At 45.2% G+C, this 17,532-nt stretch overlaps 1 protein-coding gene across 16 annotated transcripts in view; it reads right to left on the bottom strand.

The window, feature by feature from the left end:
• mark2b (MAP/microtubule affinity-regulating kinase 2b) overlaps positions 1-17,532 on the bottom strand; it is a 33,270-nt gene that overhangs the window by 5,833 nt on the left and 9,905 nt on the right. For 9 of the 16 annotated variants that reach the window (XM_081694436.1, XM_081694435.1, XM_081694433.1 and 6 more), the window contains 15 exons: positions 14,675-14,848; positions 14,182-14,235; positions 13,365-13,413; positions 12,502-12,567; positions 12,227-12,297; positions 11,931-11,987; positions 10,048-10,284; positions 9,763-9,882; positions 9,057-9,159; positions 8,760-8,872; positions 8,483-8,618; positions 8,190-8,329; positions 7,984-8,072; positions 4,878-5,027; positions 220-483 (listed from right to left, as the gene is read on the bottom strand). In XM_081694436.1, coding sequence (XP_081550562.1) covers positions 220-483; positions 4,878-5,027; positions 7,984-8,072; positions 8,190-8,329; positions 8,483-8,618; positions 8,760-8,872; positions 9,057-9,159; positions 9,763-9,882; positions 10,048-10,284; positions 11,931-11,987; positions 12,227-12,297; positions 12,502-12,567; positions 13,365-13,413; positions 14,182-14,235; positions 14,675-14,812 — 1,787 coding nt within the window. In that variant the 5' untranslated portion in view covers positions 14,813-14,848. Of the gene's footprint in view, positions 1-219; positions 484-4,877; positions 5,028-7,983; positions 8,073-8,189; positions 8,330-8,482; positions 8,619-8,759; positions 8,873-9,056; positions 9,160-9,762; positions 9,883-10,047; positions 10,285-11,930; positions 11,988-12,226; positions 12,298-12,501; positions 12,568-13,364; positions 13,414-14,031; positions 14,160-14,181; positions 14,236-14,674; positions 14,849-17,532 lie in introns of those variants that run through there. The other 7 variants (XM_081694437.1, XM_081694438.1, XM_081694439.1 and 4 more) reach the window with 4 other exon arrangements.

Raw genomic sequence — 17,532 nt, 5'->3', positions numbered from 1 at the left:
CTGGTGTCTGACTTCCTTTATCATCACTTAACAAGAATCTCTCTCTCAATCCCTTCTGCCCTTCCATCTGCTACTCCAAACCAGACACTGCAGACTCTTGTCTCCTCTTACCAGCCCGGATAAAAAGGGCCTGTTGGCTCGCCCCCTTCATCTGACCTGTGGACCCTTATGGGTGATCCAACCCCTCCACCACCCACAACTCCACCTGCCGGTTCTCACCTGCGCACAAACTTGGAGGTGAACTTGCTGAAGATGCCAGAGGTGGCGGGTCGCCGCTGCTGGCTGTTGCCGTGAGACAGGGAGGGTGAGGCGGGCGGGGCGTGGTACGGCGAGCCTTGCTGGTCCCTCGCCCCTCGCTGCTGGCCGATGTGGAAGGTGTTGCGCGTGACCACCCCCCGTGGGAAGTTGGTACGGTCGGTCCCCGTGGCGCTGCTGATGTTTTGGGCCGATGGGGAAGCACCAGGTGCTCTCTGGGAGGGACCACTGTGACAAAGGAATTTTGAAGGAAGGGAAACAGTTCAAGTCAAGCCATAACTCATCTCCTCCGGTAATTGCCCGCAAACCTGTGTGCGGTTTATAGATGCCAATGGATTGTTGTGCAGTGACAAGGTATACAGGAAGAAGTAGGCAAACAGCACTAGTGCTTGTGTATAACTTGTGTTTAACTGCAGTGCCTAGGGAATCAAACTGAAATATAACATTTGAAGTACCGTATATCTATCACATTTAAAATGTGGCTGGGTGTGAGATATGGGGAGGTGTGATACTGACTCACTCCTGCAGCACGCTGGTAAAATGTGTTATATAATCTCAAAAATAATGGAACGTGCTCAGCACAGAGGGAGAACTGAGCACAGACCTCATATCCCTTTGCCCAAAACAAAACGTTCATCCTGGAAGCAGACTTTTAACATTACAGACCCACAGACTCATGATATAATGAAGCTCTCGCCCACACCATGCCTTCCTGTACAAACTGTCCTTCCAGCACACTGAGAAGAAAAAAAATAAATAAAAAATAAAAAATAAAATAAATAAATAAAAATCGCACCCCACCATGGCATCCATACAGTCGCATCACGTCCAACCAGTGGACTAGAGCCCTGCCAGGAACAAGTACAGGTGCTAAACACCCTTATATTGTATTCTAATATTTAGTATTAGCCTAGGAGCCACCTACTTGAGGATGACAGTTCAGTGTATGCACTGCAACTATCTAGAGTAAGCATAAGAAGGCTTTTGTGCTTCATGTTGTGCAGTGAGCCCCAGACAGAGAACCCTTTCATACAGCAGGCCAAAGCTACTAATCTTTAACTCTGCAACCATGTACATGGAGCCAAGAAATCAACCAACCAACAGCTGTTTCTAATGGGATTCTCAAAGTCTTAACCAATAAATACCAACTAAGTTAGCATAATGAACATTGTAGTAAGTTAACATTGTAAAATACAGTTCACCTGAATCCAGAGATATGCATTACACTTACATAGAACTTTACTTAACTTTCCAAGTTTTTAAACAACTCGCTAATGATCTACACTTGCCCCCAAAGAAATCCCCATGTATAAACACAGGCACATTGAAGTACAGCTTGCAACCAGAACTGGGGCAAAATTAATGGCAGGCCATCAATTACCATTACACGCATGCAGGTGCCCACCAGCGCACACACACATGCACACACCCCTACCACATTGTGCACATATTTTAAGCACAAAGCATATGGACAAATATAATACGGGGGGGAATATATGACAATATGTACATGTAGCAACTATGTGTAGGATAATAAACTGGTTTCTAAATTTGGCTTAGGAACCAAGCTTAGGAACCAAGGTTTCAAGCCATTATCACAAAGCATTATCTGGGATTTTGGAAACAGCTGAATCTGTAATTGTGAGTTTACAGTTGGCCATCTTGGTTAGATTAAAGCAAACTCTGGTGCGATTGCTCTGTCAATGCAGATTGTTGGAGCAAGTTGGCATGTTACCTTTCGAATCCTGATGCGCACCAAATAAATAGACACAGAGCCCCTGAGCAGGCTGATCTTAGACAGCTACCAAACTCTGGTGTGATTTGTTTCATGTATGAACACATCCCAAAGGCATCAACTGGACCAATCACAGGACGTGATGTCACAAGATGTGACCCCAAACACAGCGTGAGAGATCAGAGTGGCAGTAGCAAAAAAGAGCAGAGGCCAAATGTGGAGCAGTGAGGAGGTAAAATGCCCCATTAACATTTGGTCCAATGAGGAGGTAAAGCCTCATTAACATTTGGAGGTAAAATGCCTCATTAACATTTGGTCCAATGAGGAGGTAAAATGCCTCATTGAGATTTGGTTCAGTGAACATATCTATACTGTACTGGGAAAAAAACCACAAAAATTCCCAAGCATCCAAAATGCACTTCCTACAGTAGAAGAATTCCTTGTGCTGTTTGAGCCCCAATAAAACATTCTGCTAGCTATTCCACCCCACAAACGCATTTAGTCCAGCATTGAGGATTATTCTACTCATAAAAGCTAGTCAAGCAGCATGTGACCATATCCATTTCACTTTCCTTCACATCTTCTGGTCCGGTGGTAAATATGTCAGTGTGAACACTAAGCCAACCAGGACTAAAATGCAATAATGTATAATTTTCTGCTTTGGTCCAGGCCCAGGGAACCAAATTACAAATATGAACACATCCTAAAAATGTAGGAAAATCTCTACCTAGGAGTAACACTGAAAATACACTTGCTAAGGTGTGTGAAGATAGTATTCACTTAATTTAACACAGATACTTCCGATTTCCACACAACTATAACAACCATATAGATCTGTCTACTCTGTAAATCACCTCCAAGAGCTCTATTTGTGTCACAGTCGTGTATTTTGATAGCTGTGAAAGGGATAGCCACACGGACTCCTGTTCTTTTCAGTGAATAGCTAACCGAGCAGCAGGGATCAAATATCTTCCTTAGGTAGGCTGCGTTGTGTTCGCAAGCACTTCTTATTGTACTGCAACTCCATCAAAAATCAACAAAATGTATGGAGAAATGTCATGTCATATTTGAAAGTCAATTGCCAGCAGTTTTCATTTAAAAGTTGGTAGACAGCGATTTATTTAACCTACATGCCACTTCTGAGTGGGGTTATAAGGGCAATCTGTTACTATGACTGGGATATTTTGAGGATTTAAAAATAACCTGCAAAGACTTCCAAAAACCAAGATCTACCTTTTGTATGTTTTATATTATTTCACGGGGAAAAATTAGCTTTCTTATATATAAAAAACTGCCCTGCATGAACTGCAGAGAAATCTTAACATCAGGAAAGCTGTCTCTGCTGTTGGAGTCCAGCGGGAAACTCTGGAGGTTGTGGCAAAATAGAGGACTGTTAGCCATACTGTACAGTACCCCCCAACTGCACACTACATTGGATAAACAGAGAAGCACATTTAGTGGCAGACTGATACAGCTGTGTTGTGTTAAAGAACATCATATCAGATCTTTCTTACCCACTGCAATTAGTACTGCAGAGTACTGATCTCCTGCTGTCTGAACTCACGCCACTCTATAATAAACTATTGTTTACTACTGTGCAATATTTCTCATCTGCCAAACTTTTACTATACACTTTAGACTGAACGCTGTTTACTCCTTATCGGTGTCTCTATCTGTATCTCTATCCATCCTTGTGAAAATGAGCAACTCCAGCAGATTTCCCTACAATTATTTATGAGAGCCCCCTTCTTTCCCTCATCCCTGAGCATATTTGGAACAGTGTGAGATCATAGCATGTGACCAAGCAGGCCTTTTCAGGGCAGCCATTGGCACGCCGGGCTGTGGCAGCGCCAAGCCAACGGGCTTTTGGTAACCATTCACTGCACACGCTAGCCTTGCTCTTTGTTCTTTGACTCCAGGATTACAGAGTGCAACCTGCTTTCACAGAAGGAGGACGCAATGTCTAGTGCATGTGCGCACTTCTGCATTGTAGCTGCACCCACAGGTTAAGCATGTTTGAGGAAGAGACTGCCTGTCTCAGGCGGCATGCTGATGACACCGTCCGTCTCCAAAGGGTGTGTACACAGTGCTTTCTACCCACTGCCTGGAGGCAGACAAATGGCTCATATCTGGACAATTAAGTGACCTGGCTTGTTAAGAACAGCGGTGTTAGCTGCAGGGCTGTGGTGTGACTTGGCGGATTTTGTGTTGGAGAGAGTGACATTGGGATCATAAGATATGGACTGTCAATTCAACAACACGTGAAGACACTTTGCCATCTTCACTTTTTATTCTGCTTTTATGATATCCTGATCAGAAATGTCACACTATTCAGTAAGGCTTTATGGAGAAGTAGGAAACCATGTTTCTCAATGCACCCAACCATCTGCTAGCAGGTAAGAACCTGTCTGTGTCATGCTGTCCTAGTTCAAAAGACAGCAAAATTATGACAACAGGCAAGGCATTACCTTTAACATTTAACCTGAGAGTTCAGTTAAGCTCTGAAGGATAATAATGATGTCACTTTCAGTTCTGAGAACTCCCCACCCGGCTCTGTCGGCTCACCACAATAACAGCACCAAAAATATTGTAAAACACCTTAACTGAAAACTGGGTCACAACATGCAATTTATCTGTCCAGAGGGGGAAAGAAATGCCAAAAATGGGGTCTAGTTGTAAATCTTGGTCTTCAGAGTGGAACGACCCATTACACCACCAGTGTGTCTGTCTAGCTGAGACTCTTGGCATTCATTCATAGCCCTTCCTGAGACTCCACACTCTTCATATCTTTGCTATGGCCTTTTACCAAGCACCCCCCCCCCACGCCCCCCTCAGTTCAGTGATAAAGTCTGTTTCTGGCCTTGTGTGTGGCGTGGAGAGGACTTGCCTGGGCCGGTATGTGTGCAGGTCAGCGGGGCAGGGGTGGGCTGAGGAGGAGAAGGACTTGTGATGGCGGGAGCGTGAGGAAGAGAAGGATGAGGTGGAGAGCACGGCCGCTGCCGAGGCCGTGGAGGCCCGGGAGCCAGGAGTGTTCAGGCTGAGGGTGGAGCCAACCGACAGCGGTGCCACCACACGCACAACACAGACACGTACAGACACACACCATCGCATACACAGACATGGGTGTGTATGTGAGTGGAGAGAGGGAAGAGCATTTCATTAGACGCCATATTTTTCTCATGAAGGGCATGTGGGGGGGTGGGGAGTGGCAGAGTGGCAGGAAGAGAGAGAGGCAAGAACCAGAGAGAGCGAGGAGAGAGAGAGGTCAAACAGAGTACTGATTACAGGGAATAGAACCAAGGAGGAGAACACACACACGGCTTAGGGGGAGCTTGTGATGGAGGAAAAACCACATACCATCACCTTTCTGTAGGACAGAGTGAGAGTAAGCCTATTAGGTCCACTACAGAAATCTAACAACAGAGTTAATGGTGCCTCTTTTTCCATCACAAGCTATGCTAATCCTTTTAGACACACATGCATGTACACACACACACACACACACACACACACACACACAAACATATGCACTGGGCAAAAGGAGAAAGCAAAAGAAACACATTCAAAAGACACACTATTGATAGACAATACATGAGAAGGAACAAGACTAAGTAAGAAAAACAAAGGAAAACAGGGAGGGTGTAGGCTGGGGGTAAGAGCTGAACCCAGCCAGCCGACTGAGCTAGACTGAGGAGAGCACGCAGGACGGCAAACAGGAGCTAGGGCAGCACTGAAAGGTCCACACAGGTTATACCAGCATGCACATACCACATGCTCATAAAGCTTTACATCACGTCCGTACGAAGCATCCCAGTGAACATAATGAAGAATAAAACCAGTGCCCAGGCAACCAAGAGTGTACAGAAACTGGGCTTTCTACACAGAGCAACTGACCCTTCTTGGGCTGAGGAAAAATGCTTTCATGGTCAAGGTAAGCCACTCTCTGAACAGAGCTAAGTCTCTAGTAATGTGTGTACGCATGCATGCTCCCCCCACCCTCACCTCCAATTATTATAGACAAATAATCTATAATTTATTCATATTTTTTTTATAATAAAAGATTATGTACTGTGTTTGCTGGTTATATGGATCCATTGGTATACACTGCCCAATATTGTGATCTTGGCCAATCCCAGTACTCATATTCAATTCTAAAGTGCAAAGATAATTTGACTCTGCCCATGCATTAGGTCATGCATAGCGAATTAGAATACATATCCACTGAAGGCATGTGACACTAGACACTAAAGCCAGAATGGAATGTGAGCATGTATAATGTATCCTTAGGTTAGTGAGCAGGTGCGCTAGGGGAGTAGGGTGGTCTGGATGAAGGGATGAGTGTGAAGAGGAAGGTGTATGGATTAGGGAGGAGTGTGAAGCATAAGGTATATAGATAAGGGAGGGGGGTTTGTGCTGGGACCTTTTTTTGGAAATGGTTATGTGGGGAGAGGTTGAGACGCAACACATATGTGTAGGTCTGTAAACACTCAAACGTGTGGGTGTGGGGTGTAAGGGTGTTCTGACCAGTGGGGAACTGTCACGGCCCTCTAAGAAGGATATTCTAAGAAAGTCATTTGAGTGATTCATAATTTGACAATCATCTAAACAAATACAAATGTGAGCAAATAAAGCCATCAAACGTGCCTATTCAGTCTGTACTGGAACGTGAAGAGTTAAACGAAAGAAGCCGCTTTGTGTCCCTGTCAGACTGTTGCAGCCTGTGCAGTTGCTGGACATGTTGGTGACTGGTGATCCAGCTATACATTTATAGACAGTCTCACAATAGTAATTCAATCTGAGACTAATTTCTAACAGCAGTAAAACTGACCAATCATATCTGCCCTTTAAACGGATGGGCTCTGTTATCTCAAACGTAAGTTCCACCCACCGTGGGCGATATGAATCACAAAGTAGTGAGGAAGAAGAAGAAGGAAAAAACTAAATAGTTAACTAGCTTATAAGTAACACTGCTGTTAGTGAGGATCTCCTTGCTGTGATTTTCCACACACACACACACACACAATTTATATATATATGTATACATTTATGTAATGTGTGTATGTATGTATTTTTATTATATATATATATATATATATATATATATATATATATATATATATATATATATATATATATATAATTTTTTTAAATGGGCTGCTGTGGCAAAATAAAAACAGTTCCTTTAAAAACAATATTGCTCGTTTTTCGTGCTAGGGTCCATGCAATGTCCATGGTTTTGCTGCTAATGTGTCTGTCACTAACAGCTTCTGGGTTGTGTGTGCACTGTTAAATGAAATGGTGGTGGTGCTGGCCCGTTGTCTCCATACTCTGCTGAAGTGCACACACATGTTGGGTGATCATGTGAATATTTGTAAGGAGGATTCGCGTTTTTGCTTAAGAAATTAGCTGCTTTTTGTTTTGGTGTGAACTCTCACCCTCTCCATGCTGTTTGCTCATTGTCCTGCTAAGGCTGCACTAGCGGCCAATTTTTATTTCAAAGCTGTAATCATCACAGGAAAATTGTGCAGTTCTTTAAGAGAAGACACAGTAAACTAGGCTGCTAAAAGTCATGGTTTGTTACTGGTTTTACTGGAAGGCTTGGGTGTGGGGTGTGTGTGTGTGTGTGTGTGAGAACATATGACATGGTCACAGACCTGTATAATCCTAATCAGCATGACTAATTTAGCCTAAACCTTTAGTGACATGTTGGAGACAAACCTAGAGATGATGTGTGTACACCCTCACCCCCTCTCTCTTTTTCGCTCCCTCTCTCAGAATAGCAGCATAGAGACAGGAAGACAGAGACTTGGCTTGTGTAAATGTGAAATCTGAACTACAGCGTACTTGTTAACCGACTTGCCTGAAAAGCCTAGGTCATGCCTCTACCTGTCCGTGTGTGCATGCGCAACTAAAGGAAATTCTAAAGCAAGCATTTGACACAGTGGCTGTCCTGAATGTTATCTGCCCTTAGGTCGGGGTGGGTGTGTGTGTACCTGTCCTTGCCGTTCTGGACTCCCAGGGTGTCCCTCTCTGCGAGTGGTGAGTTGCGGCTACGACCTGTCCCCGTAGACAGGACACTGTTCTGTGGGGCCACACACCAGGAACCAGCGTTAGCACCCAGCCGCCACACTTTAGCATCTCATCATAAACTTGCGGGTCAAAGGTTATGCTCAGAACTCTGAGGTTCACACACGCTCACAGTGGAGGGTGTGGAGGTCTTCTTGCTGTCCCCGGGGGTTATGGGGCTGGGTGGCACTCTGGCAGAACTGCTGGACCCTTTCCTCCCAGAATCATCGGCACTGTGCTTGTTATCCCCCTGAGGCTTAATAGAGTACGAGCCTAGAGAGAGAGAGAGGGAGAGAGCAGCAAAACAAGAGGAGTGTTTTGGTTTTTTTTGCCTAACTTGTTAATGTTGCTCTTGCACAATGTTACTGTCTGGTAGATTTTTTTTGGGGTGGGCGGCGGGGGGGGGCACGATGACTTGTCACTCACCCTGCTCTGTGCTCCTTCGTGGTTTCTGAGTAGAGGACACACTGCGCTGTACCTTTTGAGGCGGAGAGGGGGCGTTACTGTTTGCGAGGTCACTTCCTGGGCGTGACTTTATCAACATGTTGACGCCTTCCTCAAGCTGTAACAACAGTGTGTTACAGACAAATGAGAACAAACAGGAAAACATAAGACAGTGAACAATGCAGTGAAGCCATATGGTGCAAAAAAAAAAAAAAAAAGAAATCGTGAAGAATGTGTTGTAAAGTGTGTGTGCGTGTACCTCGGAGTTCCTATAGTCAAGCAGCAGGTAGGTGGCCATAACCTCGTCGTACCTCTGGCTGACAAGAGAGTCCTGTATTTCCTCTTTCGTGTAACCCATCTGAAGCATTATATCTACGTAAAGGAAGACATACGTAGATTATATCTACGTAAAGGAACACTCACAGCTGTAGCTTCTTAGATTTCTTTCTCTCTACTTCATTCTTTCTCTTTGACACGCATGCAGTTATGCACATGCACACAAGCACGTACGCGTACACACCCACCCACCCACCCACCCACCCACCCACACACACACCTGTTCTCTTGGGGTCCTTGTAGTCAGGCGATGGCTCAATGTAAGGCTTCAGCTCCTCCTCCTCATGACCTACATTCATCCAGCGATCCTTCATGATCTGCTGCTGAGAGCAACACAAACCAAAGAGGGGGAGGGAGAGAGAAAGATGGAGAGGGAGAGAGAGAGAGAGAAACAGACAGAGAGGGGGTGGGGAAGAGAAAGAGAGAGAAAGAAACAGACAGACAGAGAGGGGGTGGAGAAGAGAGAAAGAGAGAAGGAAGGAGAGACGGAGGAAGACAGAGAGAGAAAGCATCCTGGTTAACAATAACATGCATTTTTCAGTGCTCTGATGTAATGAACCTTTATGGATTTTTGATTGAGCTGTTCCTTTTAGCTACTAAGTGTGGCTTCTTATGTCTTATTGATTAACTGGACAATCTTTTGATATTGTGTTTGAAAGTCAGTTGTGAAGCATTCATCAGCCATGTGTAGTAGCAGCCTACAGCAGGGGCAGTAACACTGCTGCAGAAGAGTCTGTGGGCAACAGTCCGTTCACCCGGGGCCGCATCCACACACACTGCAGGTGTCTGGGGGGCAGTCAGCCTGGTGCAAAAACATACTCGTCCAAACTGGCAAGGACTCCCATGATGAACTGTGACCGGTTCTGTTTGACAATACTACTTTTGTGTGGGCCAAATGTAGACGTATTCGAGCTTGCTAAACACACCTCTAGACTGCCGCGCTTGGTGGGGTTGAGGATGAGGAATTTCTTTAGCAGGTTCTCGCAGTCTGTAGACATGTAGAAGGGAATCCTGTACTTGCCCCTCAACACACGCTCTCTAAGCTCCTACAGGGGTTGGGGGGGGGGGGGGGGAGAGAGAGAGAGAGAGAGAGAGAGAGAGAGAAAATTAAAGAGAGAATGCTGGCGATGACCAGCAGGCAGAATTTAATCATCAACCTGTAATCCCCCTAAAGCTCTCCGCAACCTCACAGCCGTTAGGCCCTCTCTTACTTTCAGGTTTTGGCCGTCGAAGGGCAGCGAGCCGCTGACCAGCGTGTAGAGGATGACCCCCAGGCTCCAGACGTCGACCTCGGGCCCATCGTACTTTTTGCCCTGGAAGAGCTCGGGTGCGGCATAGGGCGGGCTGCCGCAGAACGTGTCCAGCTTACTACCCACTGTGAACTCATTGCTGAAGCCGAAGTCAGCAATCTTGATGTTCATGTCGGCGTCCAGCAGCAGATTCTCCGCCTGCCCGGGGGGAGAGGAAGAGAAGGAACTTCTTTAGAACTTTTAGGGTCAAATAAACAAACAAACATGCGCTAAAGGCGAGTCAGCAGAATGGGTAAAAAAAAAAAAAAAAAAGGAGGGGGCACAAACTTAAACAAACAAAGCCAGGGCTCCCATACCAGCGACCTGCACATGCGCCTTCACTCACTTCAGAAGGTCCTGCCAGCCTCTCTTATGGCTGCTCTCCATTACTTCTGTAGTATTTGGCCAATTGTCCTAATGAGTCTCTCATTCATGTGTGTGTGGGGATTGGGGGTGGGGGGGGCGTGTGTTGAAATGCACATGCACTGCCACTCAAATGTTTATCCACCAACTTTAGCCAAACTGGAAGGCCTCGTTGCCTAGCAACAGATGCAGGGTACTAACTGGTCTTGGCTGGCAGAGTTAAATATTACCCAGTCAACATGGACCAACTTTCACAACACTGCACACACACCAAGAGTAAAACACACAAATGCACGCACAGCTGAACTTGTGGTACACATTAAGGTAATCCTCACACACAAACAGGTCTTAACTTTTACAGCACTTTCGGTCTGGTGGGCATAGTAAGGAACATGTGTACACGTACACACACACACACACACACACACACACACACACACACACACACACACACACACACACATTCGTGCAGGGACACAGGCTGTATGCCAAATCCTCATTCAATGCATATTACACATGGCTTTTCTGTTAGCCTCACACTACACGCATGTTTTGTAATAATGACATGCAATTAGCCAAGTAGGCTGACTCCACATTATTCAGACATAACAGAACATCGTAACCTTTAACTGCAGTTCATTTTAAGCCTTTCCCATTAGTATTAGTGTACAGCCACTGGGGCTACATTGCAATGACACACACTGCTCCTGATCTTGACCATCCTCGCAGTTTCTGTACGGCAGAGCTTTAATATGGAACTAATGTTTGCATGTGTGTGTAAGTAAAGGTGCATATGCAGGACCATGTATTCTTAAGGCCACAACCAGCAGTCATTTTTAACTCTGTAATATGAGAGACAGTCTACGAGCATTACAGTAACTGACTCTTCACTATAACTACAATAATGCACTGTGTGTGCGTGAGTGTGTCTGAAAGCACTTCTTTGAGATGAAAGTGTTGGTGTAAAAAAAAAAAGAGAGAGAGAGGAGAAAAAAAAATGCTACCATGGAGACTGTAATTAACTCAAGGTTAAAGGTCAGAGTGATGGGGCTCTGGTCCAATACACTGAAAGACTGGGTAGGGCACTGTCATGGGAACAGAGAGGGGATTGGATGATCAGGAGAATAAAAAAAGAGATTTGCTGATAACCATCTACTGTATTGTTGCTCCTTAACAGCAGAGCAATAGAGACACAAAACGGATAAAGGGAGAAATGAAAAATGTAGTGTGAAAGTATTAGAACACATACATGCATGTGTGTTCTAAAGGAATCTTCAACATATTAATGATTAATTCATGTGAAGTTTAGAAATGAGATCACATGAGCAGCCAGTGAACAACCTGAAATGAAAGCTAGATAGGATCCTGTTTTACTGCATCCACAACCAACCCAAGTTCTGAAAGGTCATCTACAAACTGCTTGGAGATAAATGCCTCATTACCTTCAGGTCCCTGTGTACAATGCACTTCTGATGGCAATACTGCACTGCAGAAACAATCTAGATAGATAAGAAGATAGCACAGAAGGGAGAAAGAGAAACTAAAATCACCACAGAGACTTTAAGTAACACTACTGAACTACTCTATTAGACAATAGTGTTGAGTGCACAAGGGAACTGTGCTACTCAAATGGAGATGTTACACCTGTAATTAAATTGTCATCATTAAATATTAAGCATACAAAATACTGTTATTCCTGTCAAAGTATTTAAGTAGCATGACACACACATGCACACACCTGTCTGAATTTGGCACGCGCCTCCTTTTCTTTCATCCTCCCGTGAGCGACGAGGTAATCGAAAACCTCTCCTAGGAGACAGAAGAGTGGAAGACAGGAAAAGAGCAAGAGGATGACAGGATGGACAGCGAGTGGCAGACAAGGGAGAGATGGGGCGAGGAGGAGAGAGCAGGAGAGTATTTAAGCCAAAAGCTTGGAGTGCTCCTGGGGGAGAACATGCCCCAGCCACTGGGGAAACCGCTGCTGAGCGCGGTTCTGCTGCCGGCCCCTCTTACCTCCACTGGCGTACTCCATAACCAAATACAGTGTCTTTTCGGTCTCGATCACCTCAAATAACTTCACTAGAGGCAGGGCAAGGGGAAATGGGAAGGAACGAGATAAAGAGAGAGAGAGAGAGAGAGAGAGAGAGAGAGAAAGAGAGAGAGAGATGGGGGCATTATCAGTCAAAATGTCAGTAGAGGGAGATTAAGAAAAGGGTTAACCTGGCAAAGCATGTGCAAGTGAAGAACAGTTACAAGCACATTCAGACTGCTCCGCGAGGGCACACTGGAGCAGTGTGTGTGCTCACGGAACACTTTCCACATAATCTGCTTTGAGGTATAGCGTAGGGTACAATGTGTTATAGGCCCAGTCTCTGCTACAGTTATGCCCATAGTTGCTGTCCAAATAGTACAGACTAAATCCTGTGTCCTCACAGCAGTCAGGGGAACAATACTTCACCAATCGCGTTGGCTGATTGATCTTAACTACTCAGCCATGTGAATGCGCTCGAGGGGCAGGCGGCACTTTTGAAGCCGCCTCCCCCTCGTCTCGCTGTGGTTGTGAAGCACCGCTGGAGGCCTCCCTCAGAAACCCGGTGGGGGCCAAGAGAAGGCCCCACCGAGCCTCTGTGTTTCCCGCGCACCACCCTCAAACGTGCCCCAGGCCTTCTCTTTCGCGGGCTGGCTTTCATCCTTTGGCTCCACGGGTGCCGGCTGTGCGTTAACGAGCTAGCAGCTCCGGTGGGGACCTGCGCGCACAACTCTCGCGCAGCGGCACGTCACGGGGGGGATCTGGTCCTTGCCGATTACACACAGAGACAAAACGTCATGCAGCGGGGTCGCGAGACAGCAGAGTGCGCAACTCTGCATTCACTCACCTATGTTGGGATGATTTAAAAGCTTCATGATCCGCACTTCTCGGAAGAGCTGAAGGCAGAAAGAAAAAAAAAGCTTGAGAAGATTCCAATCTTCCGCCTAATCAGGTGCTTCCAAAAGCTTGTAATTATTTTCTGCTATGATGCATTTCCCAGGCTATTTCAAAAGGTTTCAAGTCTTGCAAAAAGACTGTGAGGTTAACGCACCTAATGCTATTTTAGGTGCCAGTATCTAGGAAATGCTGTTTCACTTGTGTTGATATTTTATTACTGACTTATCAAAATGTTTGCTGCAACACTTCACGAAACATCTGGGGTCAGGCATTGTTGTGATTCTGTGCAGAAGTCCACAGTGGAAGCACCTTTCACTCTCTTTTATACATAATCCAAACATCTGATGTCTATGTCTAGACAAGGAAACCATTTGCTCGTGTGCGAAAACTGACTAATGATTCTCACTTTTATTAACGGAAGACAAAATATTTTTTAACTTTTACTTTAAAGTATATTAACTTTAGACAACTTTCTTGTATAAAGACCTGTAAGAAAAAAAAACTGCTTTGTTTATAAACATTTCTGGTGTATATACTACAACCTCACAGAACATAATGTGTGTCTCCAAGATGAGGTTTAAGAGAGGGTGGTCTGGATTGTGTGTAGAAGAACTCACCCACTCCTTACAAAAGGAAGTCATTCAGCCCGTCTTCCTGTAATTATCCTTTTTATGCATACCCTCGAGAGCAACTGAGTGAGAGGGAGGGATGGAGAGAAAGAGGGCAAGAGAGAGAGAGAGAGGGGGGGGGGAAACCTGCAGACTCACTTTTTGGAGACTAGAAGAGTTGAGCTGTGTCTTGTCTATGATTTTCACTGCCACCTAAAATCAAGAATAAAATAAATAAAAAAATTTAAAAAAAAGAGACTTGACAACCTCTCACTCTCAGACCATATATCAGACCCTAAAATGTACAGAAAAACAAACAACCAACAAAAAAACCCACACGCTAGTAAATATGCCTCGTATCAACAGGTATGAAACTAGCATAACTTCAGAAAGTTACGTGTATACTGACAGTACAATTCGCAGTGTACCTAGAAGCATTAGCCCACAAGAGGACGGCAGAAAGTGTAACTGCTCTAGGCTGATGTGCAGCTGATGTCCCAGCAGCTGCCTGTGTGCTCTGAAGCGGCTAGAGACGGCTGAATGTGAATGACGAGAATGACGCAAGCATGAAAAAGGGGCGGAGATTCAGAACTGGACAGAAGCGCAGCGATGGAGGGGGGCGGGTGGGGGGGGGGGGGGCAGGTCTGGTTACCTCTTTCCCAGTGAGCACATGTCTGGCCAGTTTAACCTTAGCAAAGTTTCCTTTGCCAATAGTTTTCAGCAGTCGGTAGTTTCCAATGTGGGGCTGCTCGTCCGCCGTGGTGGCAGCCACGTTCCGGCAGCGTGGCATGCTGGTACGCCCGCCTGCTTTGGATTCCGGGGGTGGCTGAGGATGAACCAAAGACACAAGGCCTTACACACTTACAGAAAGCAGAGTGTCACACGCTCAAATGTTATCGCTTGAAACTAAACTACCCTATGGCCAATCCACTACACGAGGAAACAAATCAGCACTGCAGTTTCTGGGTGTGTTACATGAGAGAGAGAGAGAGAGAGTGAGTGTGTGCGTGCGCAGTGTGGGCTAGGCAGACAGGTGAAGCTGGTTAGGGTCACAGATGAGGAGGTTCCAGAAATACGGGACCAGACACACAACACCGTGCACGTACACACACACACACACACACACACACACACACACACACACACACACACACACACACACACACACACACACACACAGCACAGATGTAACAAATGATGTGTGTACTGTACTATATATTTAGTTGTGGAGCAGAACTGAGAGCTTCAGAGTACTGAAGTTTACAGTTGAAACTTTTACCAGAACAATGCCTGCTTAGCATTTATTAAAAAGTGGGCCAAGGCTCCACATTCAGTGGTTTAACAAAACTACAGTGTGTGTGCACAGCTGGGATCAATAGAAAGACATCACATATACTAAGCCAACATTTTCAAATAAATGCTGTGCCAAACAGCTCCTGAAGTCAACCAGATAGTTGCAAACCATCTCCCTGTTTTTAATTCAACCGCATCACCACATCAACCTTGTGGTGGCTAGAAATAAATTCAGCATATGGTCAGCCCATTTAGTTTGGTTAAACAACACGAGCTTCAACTTTTATAAACACTGAATATTTTTAACATCCCTAAAGATAGCATCAAAAGAAAAGAAAAGAAAGAAAGAAAGAAAGAAAGAAAGAAAGAAAGAAAGAAAGAAAGAAACAAATCTCAGGTTAAGGGATGTGAAAGGATTTACATCCCTTAACAAAACAATCTTTCTTTTAAATTTGCATCACGAGTAAATTTTTCATTTCAGATTCACAAACTTTCCTTGCACATCAGCACATGCAAACACACATTGACACATACAAACACAACTGGGAAAAGGAGGTTTTTCTTCATATATTACTACAAAGAGACACATGTAGCCGGTGTTCAAAACACTGACATCTCAGATTGCTACATACTGAAAATTTAGCTTGATCAAATTTCAAGAGCACACTTAACATCTAAAAGGGATCACATAAAATGGCTCTCAAGAACCACGTCCTTATACGCTCACCAGTTTTTTCTTAGCTAGTTCACACGGTGTTAATTTAGCAGAACGGCTGGTCTACCTCAGAAGCGTGAGAAAAGCCAGCCAAAACTGCACAAGACTCCCACTCTAATGTGTGTGTGCACATGCACTGGCAGGCCGGGTGCACCCAGGCAGTAGCAAAGGTCAGGGTATGGAAAGAGGAGAGAATGACAGAGTGCTGACAGGCACAGAAGAAAGGACTGTGGCTTTAGAGGGCATGTCTCTCTCTCTGTCTCTGTCTCTGTCTCTGTCTCTGTCTCTCTCTCTCTCTCTCTCTCTCTCTCTCTCTCTCTCTCTCTCTCTCTCTCTCTCTCTCTCTCTCTCTCTCTCTCTCTCTCTCTCTCTCTCTCTCTCTCTCTCTCTCTCTCTCTCTCTCTCTCTCACACACACACACACACACACACACACGTTACACATAATAGGTGCTTGGACCTTGACATAATGCGTGTGTGTGTGTGTGTGTGTGTTGCGTGCACATTTAGCCTTACACAGCTGATACAAAAGCAGGAGGGAACTATGGTTACATCACCCAGATAGTACAGTCACACTGACTCACACACATTCTCTCCCTCACACACAGACATAACTTCAGCTTTGTCTCCTGTTGGTTGCTCTCAGCTAAAGACTCAACATATATTTCCCGACTCAACCGGTCTCGCTTTCTGTCCCAACATCTTCCCTCCAAGCCATCTCTCCCTTCCCTTCACACCTCATCATCCTTTCTCTGGGATAGCCAGCCATGCTAAAGGCAGTGTGGTTTGAATGGTTGTGCTGTTTACGCTACATTTACAGCATCTGAAAAACTGCTCTTATCCTGAACAACTAACAAATGTGTCTGTACAACATGATGCCTGAAATGCAAACTCGTGACCTTTGTGTTACTAGCACTTTCCTCTACCTGCTTGCTCTACCAGGTGAGATACAGGACCTTTTATGCATAAGTAATGATTTGGTGTCAGCTCCAACACACTGTCCGTGCTGCTCTGGAGCAGAAAGGTGGCCAGCATAGCTGAGCTGGGATCAGGTGTTACAAGGTTGCGCAGGTGCTGATGTCTGGCAAAACCTGATTTGATACGGCTGCTATTAAATTGCTGACCTCTTCTGCATTTCAGAGCAGTCCCTGTATCAGGGTGTGCATGTCCAAATATTAAGAGGATACCCCACTTTCTCCTTTAACACATGCAGGGATGCACGCACACACATACGCACATACAATACTACAGTTTCTTTAGAAAGACAGACTGCGTCATGATTACTGTGTTGCCATGGAGATCTATCGTTCACTGCAGCAGTCCTGTTCTCTTTCTTTACTTTGCTAAAGCATATCTCTCTCCTTCCCTCCATCTCTTGGTCTGACTCTTCCTCTCGCTCTCCAACATTAACTAAATCAAGCCCCCCCCCACGGTAAAACACTGGCAGGTAAAGAACTTACAAATTTATTGGACTATAAATAAAAAACACTTATGCACTTGCGA

The sequence above is a fragment of the Electrophorus electricus genome, chromosome 13 (assembly GCF_041902795.1).
Source record: "Electrophorus electricus isolate QZ-2024a chromosome 13, ASM4190279v1, whole genome shotgun sequence".
NCBI classification, from domain to species: domain Eukaryota; kingdom Metazoa; phylum Chordata; class Actinopteri; order Gymnotiformes; family Gymnotidae; genus Electrophorus; species Electrophorus electricus.
This window is presented reverse-complemented; position numbering and strand designations above follow the sequence as displayed.